At 39.9% G+C, this 17,731-nt stretch overlaps 1 protein-coding gene across 1 annotated transcript in view; it reads right to left on the reverse strand.

The window, feature by feature from the left end:
- Positions 1–17,731, reverse strand: part of ADGRV1 (adhesion G protein-coupled receptor V1) — a 786,618-nt gene that overhangs the window by 14,903 nt on the left and 753,984 nt on the right. The window contains exon 88 of the mRNA XM_033919809.1: positions 13,509–13,700. Within this exon, the coding sequence (XP_033775700.1) occupies positions 13,509–13,700 (192 nt within the window). The remainder of the gene's footprint in view (positions 1–13,508; positions 13,701–17,731) is intronic.

The following is a 17,731-nucleotide window of genomic DNA, read 5'->3' on the forward strand; positions in this document are numbered from 1 at the left end:
GAGGAGGAAGAAAGCAGAGGAGAGGTGCTGGACTAATGGAGAGAGCAATGCAAGACCACAAGAGGGACAGATATTGTTCCAAAGTAGGTGGGCAGGGTGCAGGATGGCAGGAGAGATAGGAGAGTAAGGAAAGTAGGAAAGAGTAAGGAAGAATGGATGAAGCTTGAGACTATATGTGTTACATCTGTCCTTTTATAATATATGGAACACCCTGATCTTCCCCTTTCTATTTGTCCAGATTGGAGTCGGCCTGTCATTCTGCCTTTTTTTTTGCTGTGGCACTCTCCTTATAAAACTCCTTTCCACCATATATTTGGGCTGAACAATCTTATACAAAATGTAAAACCATTATGAGGACTCATCTTTTTCAACTGGCCTTCCAGGAGGTTATTGATTTATTCCCAGCTCTCTTTTCTCTCATCTGTCCTATGTTATTGCTGTAGTTCTTTTCACTTCTCACTCATATAATGTTTTTGTTTGTAAACCACTAATTGTCTTTCTGAGAAGGTGGTATATCAAGCACCCAATAAAGATAAAGCTTTGTACATTAACGTGATCTCTGATCAAAGTGGATTGCTTGTTAGTTGATCAAGTTGATGGCTAAAAGAATCTCCCCAGAAGCAAAATGAACTCCAGCTTCTTTGTAAGAAATCTGGTCTTTCTTACCTCATAATAAAGTATAACATAGGAGAGTCAAATCCACAAACACAAGATCGCAAGCCAAGTAGTGGCTTGCTTTCTTACCGCATACCATAAGAATTGCCATACTGGACAGACTGAAGATCCATCAAGCCCAACATCTTGTCTCCAACAGTGGCCAACCCAGGTCCCAAGTACCTAGCTAGATCCCAAGTAGTAAAACAGATTTTATGCTGCTTATCCTAGGAATAAGAAGTGGATTTCCCCAAACCAACTCAATAATGACCTATGGACTTCTCTTATAGGAAACACATTAACGGGTGCTAGAATAGATGTGTCTGTCTGTCTGTCTGTGTTTCTTTCTCTCTCTCTCTCTCTCTCCTTGGCCGCTGTCTGTATCATTTTGTCTTCCCCCCCTGAGCAAAGCTGTCTGCCCCCAAGACACACCTCCCCCCCAAAGCAGGCCCCTTTCCCTCTCCCTAACTGTCTCTCCATGGCCCTCTTCTATCTCCCCCCTCCCCCAAGCAAAGCTGGATGTCCCCAGCACACCTCCCCCCCCCCAAGCAGCCCCCTTTCCCTCTCCCTATCTCTCCATGGCCCCTTCTGTCTCCCCCCCAGCACACCCCTTCCCTCAAAGCAGCCCCCTTTCCCTCTCCCTATCCATGGCCCCTTCTGTCTCCCCCAGCACACCCCTCCCCCCAAAGCAGCCCCCTTTCCCTTTCCCCCTGACTCCCGGTATTGATTCCCTTCTTACCCTCCCAACATCCAGGCGTCTTCTGGCCTGCTCCTCTTCACCAAAGCAGCCTGCGATCGTGGTGGACAGCTTTAGCGAACCTCGCAGGCTGCTCTCCAACTCGGTAGCACGTTCCCTCTGACGCGATCCCGTGCGTCAGAGGGAGCGTGCTACTGAAGCTGGAGAGCGGCCTGCGAGGTTCTTTAAAGCCGGCCACAATCGCAGGCTGCTCTGAAGAGGAGGATCAGCGGCGGCAGCGGCGAGTGAGGGCGGGAGGTGACACGGCGACTCCTTCTTCTGCACGGAGGTGGAGAGCGGCTTGCGAGGAACGGGAGGGAGGAGTCGCTGGTGTCTTCTGCACAGTCACGCGCAGGCGCCGTGAGAACTGGCACAGAAGTACACCTCACGGCACCACCGCTCACGAATTTTCAAGAGCGCATGCGCTTCTAGCATTTTATTATTATTGATTATCCAAGCCTTTTTTAAACCCCACTAAGGCAACTGATTTCACCACACTCTCCAGCAACAAATTCCAGAGTTTAATTACACATTATGTGAAGAAATATTTTCTCTGGTTTGTTTTAAATCTACCATTTAGTAGCTTCATCGCATGCCTCCTAGTTCTAGTATTTTTTTGAAAGAGTGAACAAGCGATTCACATCTACCCTTTCCATTTACTTATCTGAGCAGTTTATTGACAGTATTTGGACTAGGAAAGTGGTAGGGCAAAATTATTTGAAAACCAAATACAGTATATCCATTCCTGCATGTACTGCAGTCTAAGGAATCCAAGAGATTATCTCAATGGAAGTGGTAAGGAGTATTTGCAACAGTTAATAAACTAAAGAGCATCTGGAGCACATTAATAAATTGTTTGTTCAGGCAAATACGTGTTTAAGTCAGGGTTCTTACAACAAACTGAATTCAATACAGTTAGTGTCATGAAATGGTAATGATACAGCTATTGTGAAAATAGTGCTACAAGCCAAAATCAGTAATACAATTATAGGATGCTTTCAATCAGCTGGTAGACAAACTGAGGCAATCATATTTTGCAATATAAAATTACAAAGTACTTTTCCACCTCATTAAATTTTGTATGATTGTAGAATGGAAAAATACATATACTGGGAAGCAGGAAGCCTTACTTTTCAAAGCAGAAATCTGACTTAATTTGTACATGTGCCTTTCAAAATGCAAATAATGGAATTATTTTGATTTTGTTTTTGTTTCACATATTTTATGCAATTTATTATCCTCTCATTGCTTATCTTATAACTTTCTAGTCATCACACATTCTGTAATTTGTTACAGATATTATTTTTCAGTCATTTATGCACAGGTAATAACAAAAATTAGGAGATTGAATTTCTTTTAGTGTTGTCTATACCTCAAGGTTCTATTCTTGGATCTATTCTTTTTAACATTTTTATAAACGATATTGCTATAGCGCTATCAGGTAAGATTTGCCTCTTTGCGGATGATACCAAAATCTGCAATAGAATAGGCACTCAGGATGGTGTGAATAACATGAAAAAAGACCTGACGCAGACTGAAGAATGGTCTGAAATTTGACAGCTAAAATGTAATGCTAAGAAATGCAAGGTCATTCATTTGGGCTGCAAAAACCTGAGGGAATGGTACAGTTTAAGGGGTGAAGAACTTATATGCATGACAGAAGAACGGGTGTAATTGTATATGATGATCTTAAGGTGGCCAAACAGGTTGAACAGGTGATGGCGAAAGCTAGAAGGATGCTAGGGTACATAGGGGGGGGGGGGGATATGGCCAGTAGGAAGACTGTATAAGATTCTGGTGAGACCTTATTTAGAATATTATGTACATTTCTGGAAGGCCACACCTTCAAAAAGATATAAAAAGTATGGAGTTGGTCCAGAGGAAGGCTATTAAATGGTGCATGGTCTTCATCATAAGGCGAATGGGGACAAACTTAAAGATCTCAATCTTTGGAGGAAAGGCAGGAGAGGGGAAATATGATAAAGACATTTAAACATCTAAGTGACGTAAATGTGCATGAGTCGAGTTTCTTTCATTTGAAAGGAAGCTCTGGATTGAGAGGGCATAGGATGAAGTGAAGATGTGATTCTATATATACAAAGTGAAATTTATATAAAATTGATGCATCCAAGGGACAGCTCTTTTGGTCATGTAAAGATGGAGCATATGCTATTCAAATGTCCATATGTTGCCTCTTATTGGGATAAGATATGGACAACAATTTCACATTTGTTGTCCATAACGGAACCACTGTCTTATCCAATAATTATATTAGGTGTTTTTGGGTTTGTTTATTTCTCACCCGCCTTTATCCATGGCGAGTTACATATTAACATACAAAATAAAAGATTTATTTTATGGTACAAAACACTTCAGAGACACACTATAACAAATTACATACTTACATATCAAATCAAAGTACATATAACATACACGTCATATTAATGATGGATATCTTTTAAGGCCAAAACTGGCTAAATCCACACATATATCAAAGTATAAAATTTCATAAGTCATACAAGATGCCTCAATAACAGACATCAATAAACCAAATAAAACAAACCAGACCATCGAACACCTCCATGACCAGAACTCGAGTCATCACTCCTCCCTCAGCCAAACTCAGACCCTATATTTCATTTTACAGATCAGACTTCTTTAAGTACCCATAAAGCACAACTGTTAAAGATGTTACTAATGTTAACGCTTAAAACTATTGTCATTAATTGGAAGGATTTTTCTAAATTAGAATATAATATATGCTGGAATATGTTATGCTTGTATAGTAAGTGTGAGAAGATTTATACAATTAAATGTGGTAATTTAGAGAAATTTAGGCACATATGGGAATGTTTATTGAAACTTAATGATTAATGTATTATGCTTAATTTGGATTCATATGTTATGTTATGTTATGACACCCTATGACTTTTTCTGATTTATGCTTTTCTGTTTGTATTTTTCATTTGATTTGATATGTTGTATCTTTATAAATTAAAAAAAATTTTAATAAATTATTTAATGAAAAAAAGATGTGATAAGCTCAGGAGTAATCTAACAAAATACTTTTTTTTACAGAAAGGGTGGTAGATGTGTGGAACAGTCTCCCGGTAGAGGTGGTGGAGACAGAGGACCTGTTTTACAAAGCCGTAATGGCCCCGAAGCCCATAGAGATTTAAAGGGCTTTGGGGCTGTTGCCGCGCAGCTTTGTAAAACAGGCTGAGAGACTGTGTCTGATTTCAAGACAGCCTGGGATAAGCACTTGGGATCTCTCAGAGAGAGTAAGAGATAATGTTTACTGTGGATGGGCAGACTGGATGGGCCATTTGGACTTTATCTGCCATCATGTTTCTATGTTACATATATTACATTGATATATATTTCATTTGGTCAATAGTTTATTCAACCAGAGGTTATTTATTTTTGTTATTTATGTACAGATATTAGTTTCTAATTTTTTACCTTATAGCTTACTAGTCATTATGTATTCTGTAATTTGTTATACGTGTTATTTTACTGTGATTTATTTACAGCTGATAATGAAAATCAGGATATCAAATTTTTTTCTGTAGTGTCCGATACATATATTATATTGATGTATATTTCTTTCGATCACTAATTTATTTGTTTTTACTTATTTAATTTGATGTTCATTTTGTGTAGATTTTATATATATCTTATTTCGCATTTGATAATTGTTCTTTCATAGTTCATTACAAACCATGCACTCTTTACAATAGAACATCAGTTTTTAACACTACGTAACACATTTTTACACATACTTTTTCATTACCATACCACCAGTCTTTATTCACACACCGTTGATCATTGATCTTTTAGCATTCTGCAATCTTTATATATAACACAATTTTGCATGTTTTAAGTATATCTTTCACATGCTTCAATACACACTCACAGTATACTCACACCATCCCTACATATATTTCCTCACATTATTTTTATTCATTCCATTCATAATCATTATTATTTTATCCCTAAACCTTTTCAAAAACAGTGATGTTTACCCATCCAATCATTCCCCTCATCTGTTCATCTTAAAATTCGATGTATATATATATATATATATATATATATATATATATATATATATATTTTTTCACTATTTACCTAGCAACTTTTGGTTTCTTAAACATTATTTGGTGCTCAGGTCTAATCGACATCATCAATGTCGGCATTACCCTTAGCCAACGTTATCACCAGCTGCCTCAAATATTGAGTTTCCCGCTGCGCTTTTTCACTTGTCCACAGCTTTGCACTGGATGGCTTTTCATGACAAACCATTGATTTTGACACAATCAGTAAGTCCATGTTCGCCTCAACTATTTTAATTTTCATTCTTGCACTAGATGGGATAATTTTGTAATATTAATAAAAAATAATAATAATAATTAACTCGGGTTTTCTGCTTTCGTATCCCGACCCAAATTGTCAAGTGTTGGCCTTACATGTTGGTGGAAAGGTTTAGAATAGCAGCTTTCCTGGACATCCATCATATCTAAAAATAGTGTCTCCCAGATTACTTTTGCTAATATGTATCATTTAAGGCATTTTTCTGTATGTCTAAGATTTAGGGCTCCTTTTATAAAGGTGCACTAGCGTTTTTAACCAACGCACCAGATTAGCGCGTGCTATGGCACACGCTAGCTGAAAAACTACCACCTGCTCAAGAGGAGGCGGTAGCGGCTAGCTCATGTGGCATTTTAGCATGCACTATTCCGTGCGTTAAGGCCCTAACACATCTTCATAAAAGGAGCCCTTAGGCTATTTGAAATATACCTATTTTTATCGGTAGATTCAGCAGTGGTGGTTTATAGTTAGACCATTAGATATCTCCTCAGGAACTGGGGTTTTATCTTAAGTAGTTTGGCCTTTTGTTTCCAAAGTTCATCTGGGTTCCCCTGAATACATGCCTTCACAGAAATTTATTTACATTCTCCTTTATAAGTTTTTAGTTCATTGTGTATACTTATTCAAGATGTCTTCTAAATTGATACTCATATTTTTATATTCTTATTGATTTTAATCCTTGTCTTTGCGGATATATTATGGCTTTATAGATGACTGTGGTTTTAAGGATGTTTACGCCATCTATTTTTATGTTTCAGATCATGTTTTACTGTTTTTTAGACACTATATAACATAGTATAGCAATGTGTTTTCCTGGTTTTGGGTTTTGCCCAAAAATCCTTCACACATTTTCATGGGGTTTTTTTTTTTACAGCTTACATATATAGTATATACTTGTATCTTTGGGCTCCAGCTTATCCCCACAAGCTCTCTCACAATGAAATTTGCTTCCAGTTGAACACATATTGAAATTATAATTAATTTTAAAACACACTGGTTGTGTTAGCTAGCTTTTTTCTAGTTTCGATGGGCATTGGTCTTACTCTCCATCATTTTACTCTTTAGCAGTAGTTTTTGATCCATTTGAATTGGTGTGGAGACTCTGTAGCTCATTAGATACACATGATTTCATACATTTGTATGAGATTTTATGTCTATATTTAGTGCTCCTTTTATCAAGCCGCGCTAGCGGGGTTAATGCGTGCGACTTTTCATCACACGTTAACCTCTGCGCTGGCCAAAAACTACCGCCTGCTCAAGAGGAGATGGTAGTGGCTAGCGCAGCTGGCGGTTTAGCGCATGCTATTATGCGCATTAAACCACTAGCGCGGCTTGATAAAAGGAGCCCTTAATCTCTTGAAATAATCCCCTTTTACTCACTGTACATCTGATTTTAAAAATTTATATTTTTCTTACTCTTAAGGGCATCATACCCCTTTTTCATCCATTTTTGGCTTTCACTTTCAAACATAGACTCCTCTGTTAATTTACTATATCCTATACATTTATTAATGACTTAGCACAATTCCACTGGGTTCATCTGCACGCTTCATTATAGGTTTAAGTTAATGGTCTTCTTGTCCTTCATGGTACACATCATCATCATCACTCAGATTGATATGCATTCCTTCATTAGTTAGAGTCAATAATTTTGAAGCCATTATTTCACAAGTCACGTGGATGTTATCACACATATTCCATCTTACAAATTTTTCATTACTCACTAACCACATTTTGGTTTCATTCTCACTCTCAGTCTCACTTTCACATAAACTGCTTGCATTCTCTCATTGCTCTTACATTTTATGTTCACATTATTAGGACCCTGAGGAAGATATTTTTTTCGAAACACAGACCGTGTTGAGTCCCTACCCAAAAACTGATATGGAAAGCTAATGGATTTACACTTTCACATTGTGTTTTATTAACTGAATAAAAAGCCTGTATCACGTACATCTTCTCCATAGGTTTCTTCTTCTGTTATGAAATGGTAATGATACAGCTATTGTGAAAACAATGCTACAAGCCATAAACAGTAATACAATTATAGGATGCTTTCAATCAGCTGGTAGACAAACTGAGGCAATCATATTTTGCAATATAAAATTATAAAGTACTTTTCCACCTCATTAAATTTTGTATGATTGTAGAATGGAAAAATACATATACTGGGAAGCAGGAAGCATTACTTTTCAAAGCAGAAATCTGACTTAATTTGTACATGTGCCTTTCAAAATGCAAATAATGGAATTATTTTGATGTTGTTTTGATTTTGTTTCACAGAAATAAAGAAAAGAAAAAAGTGAGGATAGGAACAGTACACATCAACTGGGTATTAACACACAGAGTTGAGTCTAGATGATGAATAGATGTGCTTTAATGATGAAAATAAACCCAATATGGTTCGTGTTTTTGTCTGAGATTCTGCCTCAGGAGTCCATATGTTGTCTAAGGGACAAACAAACATAAAAATATAGAAACATATGAATGACATCCATATATTCTCATAATGATCTTAAAAAAGGAAAACATAATGATATTTCACATATAAGATCAGAAATATGAAAGATCTGGAAAGAAAGATCTTATAAGCCAATAGCAGGGATCTAATTAACATTGTGCATTACACCAATAAATAAAGGATGCTAAAAAGAAGATATTATTGTGAATTGTGAAAGTACTGTATTTGAAGATATCAAATTGTGAATCAGTGTGACAGCCAAACTAGAGATCAATAATATATCCAATTACTGCACAGATAAAAGCCAATAAATTAATAAAAAAATTCAAAGTTTGAATTGATAATGCCGACCATATCATATTCAGTCCTTGTTGGCAAGAAGAAACAGGAGTGCAAATGTACTCAAGTTACTAATTACATTATATTACATTTATAACCTCCCTCACCCCATCCCCCAAGAAACCAAAACACTGCCGTCCAAAACATCTTCCGATGTTATTAAGTCTTTACTATCATTCTGTTATTAAGTCTCTATCCTCAAACTGTATTCTCTATTGTCATGTACCATCCTGGAAATGTCCAGTTCTCTTCTTATGTAATCCGCTTTGAACCGCAAGGTACAAGCGGAATAAAAATCACTAATGTAATGTAATGTAATTTATTGACTTCTATTCTGCCTTAACTTTTCAGTCTATGGAGATTAGAACAAGAGGTATCTGGACATTCCTGTTCATGTCTCCCTGGTGCGCCGCTAAAAGATGGCTGCACAGGGATAGGCCCTTACCTTAAAACTCCCACTATCCCTCCCTATCTCCCGTCCTGCCTTGTTCCCCGGAGCCCCACTCCCCCCCCCCTCACACACACCTTGTGGGCTTTCCCTAATCACTCCGGACTTCTTCTTTTCCAGGAAATTACATTTCAAAGCTTATTATTAGACAAATATTGGATTAACATTGCAGGACATATTTCCTAAATAACATTGTTTTGATTTCTTTCCGGAAGATTCTATAATCTGATATGGCACCTAAAATTCTGATGACATCTTTATCTATAGTTTTGCTGCTTGGAATGACAGTAAGCCTTTTAACATTTTTAGCCTTTTCTTGGTTTTATTTTTTTGATTGAGGAGTATATAAAGGTATTCATGTTTCTCTGAAGCCTTTTTGCTTATTTAGTGCAAGTCTATTGAAAATTGAGGCATAGCCCTGTAGTGCTTTAAACAGGCAATATAATTAGAATAAGATTCGACCTTTCACTGAGCTCCAGTGTGTTTTTAGGTAGACTGGTGCTATGTGGTCATATTTGTTAATGGAAAAGATTAATCTTAGTGCTGAACTATGTATAGTTTGCAACTGTTTTATCTTTGACGCCGGACATGGTAGGTATAAGATGCTGCAGTAATCAAGCATTCTAAAGATTAGGGATTGTACTAGAAGCCAAAATTGTGGCTCTTCAAAAAAAAAATTGCATATGTGTCTTAGGTTGCATATCATTATGAAGGCTTTTTGGATGATGTTGTTGATCTGTGATTGAAGAGAGCCATGTCCATCTATAGCGACCTCTAATACTTTTAGTGTGGGTTCTAGGGAGTAAAGGTTGTTTATCATTCTCCATTAATAGGAATCACATTTTTTCTGTATTTAGTTTTAGTCTAAACCCGAAAGACCATTTATTATATGTGACTGGAAGCGAGCACTTGGAAATAAGTTAGGAGCTACTGAATACTAGTGCTGCCCAATTCAGGAAAAAAATTTTTGATTTGATTCGATTTGATTCAATTCAATTTTCCTTCCCAATTAGGTGTCTTTTTAAACATCCTAGTGGGTTTATTTTATAGCCTCTTTACCCCATTTGCCCTCTCCTACCCACACAGGCACTGTGGTGTAAACAAAAAAGTTTGTTCTTTTTGCTCATTTTTTAAAGCTGATATAGGGAAGCAATCAATCCATGTAAGAAGTGTGGGCAGGAATAACTAAGTACAGAGCCAATAATGTTTTTACACGGACATTTATGGTGTTAGCAATACTGTTAGAATTCACAGAAAGGGCATTGAACAGACAGTTGCATTGCTATGATAGGGAAAGAGGGAATACACATAGGAACAGCATAAGCCCAATTACCAGCCGAGATGATTACTAATACCCTGAGACTCCTATTAGATGATACTCACAAGAGGCCGGAGCAAGAGGTGCACACGAAGCTTCTGACAGTGATGTCAATTTACGTCACCCCATGCTGCTCATACTCAAAGCAGTGGCGGTTTGGCAGGCTGGACTCCAGCTCTTGTACTCACCGACTCCCCGACCTCATCCTGCTCCTTCGCGGGCTTCTTCACCATAACGGCAGTGACAGACAATGAGCGGAGGGACGCTGAACCGTTTCTAGACTCTTCTACTAAACCTCACTAGTAGTTTTTATCACCGGGAGCCACGTTGAATGCTGCGCGCAGCTCCCGACGCTCATAGGAACTCTATGAGAGTCAGAAGCAACACGCAGCATTCAGCGTGGCTCCCGGCGATACAAACCGCTAGTGCAGTTTAGTAGAAGGGGGCCTAACCGTCACTCACCCACCGTTTCTCTTACCAGCCGTGAGCCACCATAGGAAGTGGGGGAACCCGCCCGCACGACCGTCCACCAATCGCCTACAAGCTCTCTCCCCAAAGGGGAAGGGAGAAGGCAAGAGCAACACCCACTCACACACTTAAGATACAATCCGTGCCACGCGTAACCCCACCCCGAAGCAACAGCAGCCAATCCGTGGGCACCGAATCAGGGAGGCTGATTTTTTTAAAATGGGAATCGATTCAAATCGATTCACCCAAAGTGAATCAGTGAACCGATTTGAATCGTGAATCGGGCAGCACTACTGAATACACTGGGTGAAGTGTGAACAATATTGTATCTAATTCATATAAGCAAAGAAACATGTAAAGGTTTAATTGTGCTCAAATGATAACATTCAAAGTGATTAAACGTGTGGAAGTGGAAACCCTAAAGTAAACATAAAGTACATACAGTGAAAACTTTGAACAGAGATCGGACCTCATCTAAAACAATGCTGATGGCTGTATCTTGGGAAATCACATTCATATGCTACCAATGATGTGCGTTGAAGAATCGCAATTGAAAACCAAAGGAAAATAATTAACTATAAAGAACATATATATGATTTCATTAAAGGCATGAATTGAGAAAGGAGCTTATCCAAACCAATGCTCATTTCTGGATGGAAACTCATACCCATAAAGTTCTGGAAAAATGTGAGCATGCATGATGAACTCAAATATATAGTGACATCTATATATATATATATAGATGACGTATATAGTATATATATATAGAGATGATGTATATATATATGACATCTATATCTATATCTATATATAGATGACGTATATAGTGACATAAACTATGCGTTAAAGTGCTGACCATTGAAGCTCTGGTAACACGCATATAGATGTACAAAGGATGTGATACTGCCAAAAGTGAAAAAGATGTACGTCTTGCCTTGGCCCCCTTGATGACAACCCCCTCTTGACGATGGCCTCTCGTGAATATTGGCAGGAGGGATGCTCACTCCCATCTAATGCTGCTTAGGTGCACGCTAAGAGTGGTTCTATACAATGTGTTTAACTTTTATAGAATTGTGCGTAGCGCCACACTAGATGCCGATATTTTAGGCAACCTATGGAATTGGGGCCTAACTGCTTAGCACATTTCAGTACAAGGGACCCTTAAACCAAAGTTGAGTGATAGGAGGTATATCATTAGAATTTTAAAGTATGCTGCATTATTTTTCATTATTATTCTATAGTTCATCCTTAACATTTTATGACCCAGCTTGCAGTGCTCTGAATAAACCTACTGCAATAATATTTTTTTTTTCCTGTTGGGCATTAGAAACATAGAAATAGACGGCAGATAAGGGCCACGACCCATCTAGTCTGCCCACCCCAATGACCCTCCCCTACCTTTCTCTGTGAATAGATCCCACGTGTCTATCCCATTTGGCCTTAAAATCAGGCACGCTGCTGGCCTCAATAACCTGAAGTGGAAGACTATTCCAGCGATCAACCACCCTTTCAGTGAAAAAGAATTTCCTGGTGTCCCCATGCAGTTTCCCACCCCTGATTTTCCACGGATGCCCCCTTGTTGCCGCGGGACCCTTGAAAAAGAAGATATCTTCTTCCACCTCGATGTGGCCCGTGAGATACTTGAATGTCTCGATCATGTCACCCCTCTCTCTGCGTTCCTCGAGTGAGTACAGCTGCAACTTATCCAGCCGTTCCTCATGAAAGTTTGCTTTGGAAACATTTATATTCAAAGCAAACTTTTAACTGAAATGGACTATTAACTTGCAAGAAATACTATGGTTTGGTATATTGTAGCTAGAGAATGACACGGTGGCGGTTTACCCGCGGCCACCGCATTTTAGCCGCGGGTCACCCGCCGAAAACGGGGAAGAAAACTAGCAGTCGCTGCGGCGACGGGGACAAGGCCATTCACCGCCCGCGGGGCGGTGAATGGTCTTGTCCCCGCAGTGAGGCATGAAGGATCGCACGGTCCCCGCAGCTCACACCCGCCTTCCCAATCGATTCTAGTGTTTAGCCAGCTCTCTCCCTTCTCCTCACCTTAGTTTGTAGATTTCTTTTTCGGTGACCCGCACGCTATCAGAGAGCCGCGCACGCGCGGCTGCTCAGTGTTCAATCTTCTGCTCTGACGCAACCGGAAACAGGAAGTTGCAGCAGAGCAGAAGATTGAACACTGAGCAGCCGCGCGTGCACGGCTCTCTGATAGCATGCGGGTCGCCGAAAAAGAAAATCTACAAACTAAGGTGAGGAGAAGGGAGAGAGCTGGCTAAACACTAGAATCGATTGGGCAGGCGGGTGTGAGCTGCGGGGACCGTGCGATCGCTAGTGTTCCCGGCTCAAATTGGAAGGAGGGAGTGAAAGGGAAAATGCAGCGGGGACGGTGACGGGGCGGTGAATGGGATGGCAGTGGCGGTGACGGGGCGGTGAAAGGGATGGCGGTGACGGTGACGGGGCGGTGAAGGGAACGGCGGTGACGGGGCGGTGCAGAGGATGGTGGGCCGGTGACGGGGCGGTGACGGGGACAGATTTTTTCCCCGTGTCATTCTCTAATTGTAGCCCAGTGGTTTGAGAAATAGAACAGTTTGTTTAAAATTGTTTTCATAGCTATAAATAATTGCAGCTCTAAATCCATCCTTAATTTGGCATACAACCTTTGAGCCTACTCCTGTCTTTGAAGTAAATGTATAGTTAAAATTACCTCCTCCATAGCTGTGATGAGGTTCTGCGTGGATTTACTCATCTCTCCACCTGCTGGGGACATTCCATTCCCTGGTGTAAAGAAGCTGGAGCCAGTGTGGGCATGACCATTTGTTTCTATACTGTAACTGGCTTTCACAGGGCAACAAAGCTGATTGTGCAGGATAAAATACACCACAAACACATAGAGACCCTGAAATGAGAAAGAGAAAAGGAGCTGTAAACCCAGGGATGACTTTGTGATAGGTCAGTCCAAAACATCATGGATCAAATGCATCAACATATACTGTATAGTCAGTTGAACAGGTCTCCAAATTTATTAGAGGGGGTAATTACACTAAACTATACTCCAACAACCCAGCACTATTTTACTTCAAAAGTGTCAAGAACACAGTTTTTCACAATTGACTACTCTATCTTATTACAGACTTCAGCAGCAACTCATTCCACATGGCTAAGCTTTACGTTAGAGAATGACACGGTGGATGTTACCCACGGCTAGCCATGAGTAGTCGTGGGTAACTCGCCAAAATGCTCACTGCAGGTATGGGGACAAGGCCATCCACCGCCCCGTGGAGCGGTGAATGGCCTTGTCCCCGCAGTTAAGGAAGGTAACGCGCGTGGTCACAGATCGTGCGCAGCCCCCTCCCTCCTTCCTACCTATCCGAATCTATCTATCTCCCTCCCACTTATCTTCGCAGCACATTTTAAGGTTTGAGACTTGTTCAAAGCCGCTGGAGTGTATGTGCAGTCGCGTGCGTGTATGGGCAGAAGCTTCTCCTCTGACGCAACTTCCGATTGGGTCAGAGGAGAAGCTTCCACCCACACACGCATGTGACTGCACAAACACTCTGGCGGCTTTCAACAAGCTACTCCAAACTTAAAATGTGCTGTGAAGGTAAGGGGGAGGGAGGGAGATATAAGGACCGCGCAAGGGGTGCCAATGGGCAGTTAGGTGGCGAGAGGGAAGAGTGGATGCTGCGGGGACGGGGCGGTGAAGGGGATTGCGGGGACGGGATGATGAAGAGGATGGCAGGGACGGGGCAGTGGTCCTTTGACAGGGACAGATTTTTTCCCCGTGTCATTCTCTACTTTACGTCATGGCTCGCTTGCCTCATCATCAGTCAGTCTTCTCAATTTTATTTTCATCAATCAATATTCTCTACTTTATTTTATTGGGTTTTTTAAGAAAACATTTTTTTTTCAATTTGTTTAAAATCATACTTCTAACCCCCCCCCCCCCCTCCTTTTATCAAGCTGCATATACCATAATCATATGCCTACACGAATACATGAACCCTAATGTACTCCCTGGATATATCCTCTTCAAACAAATCGTTGAATAAATTCAATAAATAAAAAGTACCAAATAAACTAATTCAGTCGGGTTCTGAAGACAGAATAGAAAATGATAACTTGTAATGGGATATCAGAATGACCTTTCAAGCATAAGTGTAAGCTTGTCAGGTCTGTCACTCCTCATTCATCCCTCGCTATCTTAATTTTCTTATTTTCCTGTTTTTCTTGTTTTTAGCATATTTTATTTATCAATAAATATATAAATATTTTTATTTTTAAATCACTTAGCTTGTGGTGATATTAATTCATGCTTCCAGCATATTTCCATCGCATTTGACAAATGCTCCCCATTCGCCAACGCGTTTCGCCGTTCTTTATCAAGGCTGGGGATACTGAATGTGTTTACCTTACTGTCTACTGAAGGCACGGTAGACAGTAAGGTAAACACATTCAGTATCCCCAGCCTTAATACAGTGTAGCAACTGAATCCATATGTATTATTGATTTACCGGTAAATCATACTTGTGGACTAGATAATTAAATGAAGCCCAGTCTTCATTACCTCTTAGATGTTGAATTTGCCAAATCCCAACCTCCTTCCAGATTTTCCAATCAACCTAACTATCTGAGATTTTATAATTATGGTTACTCCAAATAGGGGCCAATAAAGTATCATTCCATCTTAGTGTGGGTTCTAGTAGGTAAGTTAGGGATTTAATTTTTATATTTGATGTTATAGGTTGCTTATCATTCTCTATGAATAGGAACAGTGTTTTTTCTTTGTTTAGTTTTAGTCTGTGGTAAGAGTGGATAACATAGCTGGTTTTAAGAAAGGTATGGACAAGTTCCTGGGGGAAAGACATGGGGGAAGCCACTGCTTGCCCTGAATCGGTAGCATGGAATATTGCTACGCCTTGGGTTTTGGCCAGGAACTAGTGACTTGGATTGGCCACCATGAGAACGGGCTACTGGCCTTGATGGACCATCAGTCTGACCCAGTAAGGCTATTTTTTATGTTCTTATCCAGGTTTCTATTGTCTTATATTTTTTTGGTTACTTTAGTTAGTGAGTTTTCAACTGGTAGAAGGAGGTGATATCGTCCGCATAACTATATGAAGCTTTGCCTATTTTGTCTAAAATCCAACTGAGGGAACTTCTCTCTGACATTAGAACTGATGTTGGGGGGGGGGGGAGGCTTGTGCAATTGCTGCACCAAGATGATGTTAGTGCGGTGGTGGCTTGGACAAATAGGCAGCAATGGCCCATTTTTAGGTCGCATGTCCCACTCCTTCTCAAAATAGGACATTTCAGCATCCCAAAGCTGTGCGTCGGGACAACGGGACAGATGAGTTAAAAACGGGACAGTCCTGTTCAAAATGGGACTTATGGTCACCTTAGGAAATGCACCCTGGGAAGGTGGAGGGGAAGAAACATTTGAAATAATTATGTGTTCAGTGGGATGGCACACCCACACATCTAAAAAAAAATAAAGCAAGAACTGCATAAAACAGCCTTTTAATAAAGATAGTAGAGGAAGATATTAGAATTAAGAAAGGCCTATGATAAGCACAGAGGATATTTAGAGACCTATATATGGAAGAGTACTCAAGCTGTTGTGGGTAAACATCACAGACTTATAATGTACATAGTCTTTAATAATAATAATAATAACAGTTTATATACCGCAGTACTGTGAAGTTCTATGCAGTTTACAAAAGATTCAAAGGATACAAATTGATTGAACTTAAAGGAGGTGAAAGATGGTGGTTAATAGGTCAAGAGAACCATTATTGAGGAGGAGGAGATGTATGGGTCAGCTGTCTAGATACTTCAGGAACAGATGTGTTTTTAGGCGCTTCCTGAATTCCTCATAAGTAGTGGACAAAAGCAATTGTTCTAGATCTTTACCACATAATGCTGCCTGATATGAGAGGTGATCATGGTGTTTTTTTCAGTTTACATCCTCTAACTGGGGGACACACGAAGTTCGAATGTGAGCTTCTCTTGTGTCTGTTGGCTGAGAAGGAAAAAAGGTCAGTTATGTATTTAAGGGCTAGTCCGTATAGTACTTTAAAGCAGAAGCAGGCGAACTTGAACTTTACGCGTGCTTCCATCGGTAGCCAGTGCAACTGTCGGTAGTAAGGTGTCACATGATCTAATTTCTTTAGCCCAAAGATTAGTCTGACCGCTGCATTTTGCATTAATTGTAAATGTCGCATATTCTTTTGCTGCTGCTGTTTTATCTACCACTGCTAGCACTATTATGATATGCATGTAAATAACAGGATCTGATGCAACTATATCATAATCTCCCCATGAAGTGTTATTCTGGAAATAAAACATAGATCCTAGAACATAAGTCCTAGGCTGGGTAAAATCAATAATTCATCAAGACATGCTTTCAGTCTGTGACAGTGGCCAATCTGGGTTAATTGGGCATAACCAGATCACTTCTCTGTTGCTCATTCCCAGATGTAGGATGTTATAATCTTCATCTCTGCCTAGCCAATAAGTCTGAACTTGTCCGAGCATGTGTTGTAATACAGTAGTTGTGAAAATGTAGGTTACCTATACCATTTATGTATTGCTCTCATGCTGTATATTCCATTGCAATAATAAACAGTAAGCTAAACCAATTCAGCCTCCACGGAGAAGACGCAGTCTTTACATTTTCAATTGTTTATTAGAAATAAGTAAACAAGGAACTTAATGAAAGTAGTTGAAACTAAGGGTGCCACACTGATTCAAAACAAACATTAAGGGGATAATTCTGAAATAATTGCTAACATTTACATGCCTAGTAAGACCCAGTGCATTTTACAAGTAGGCATATACTTGGGTGGGTTCATAGGCAGTGGAACGCTGCTTTGTTTGGGGGACCCAGGAGCTCCGCCCTGGCGCACTCCCAAGTCCTCCATCCACCTC

This window comes from Geotrypetes seraphini, chromosome 1 (assembly GCF_902459505.1).
Source record: "Geotrypetes seraphini chromosome 1, aGeoSer1.1, whole genome shotgun sequence".
In the NCBI taxonomy this organism is placed as follows: domain Eukaryota; kingdom Metazoa; phylum Chordata; class Amphibia; order Gymnophiona; family Dermophiidae; genus Geotrypetes; species Geotrypetes seraphini.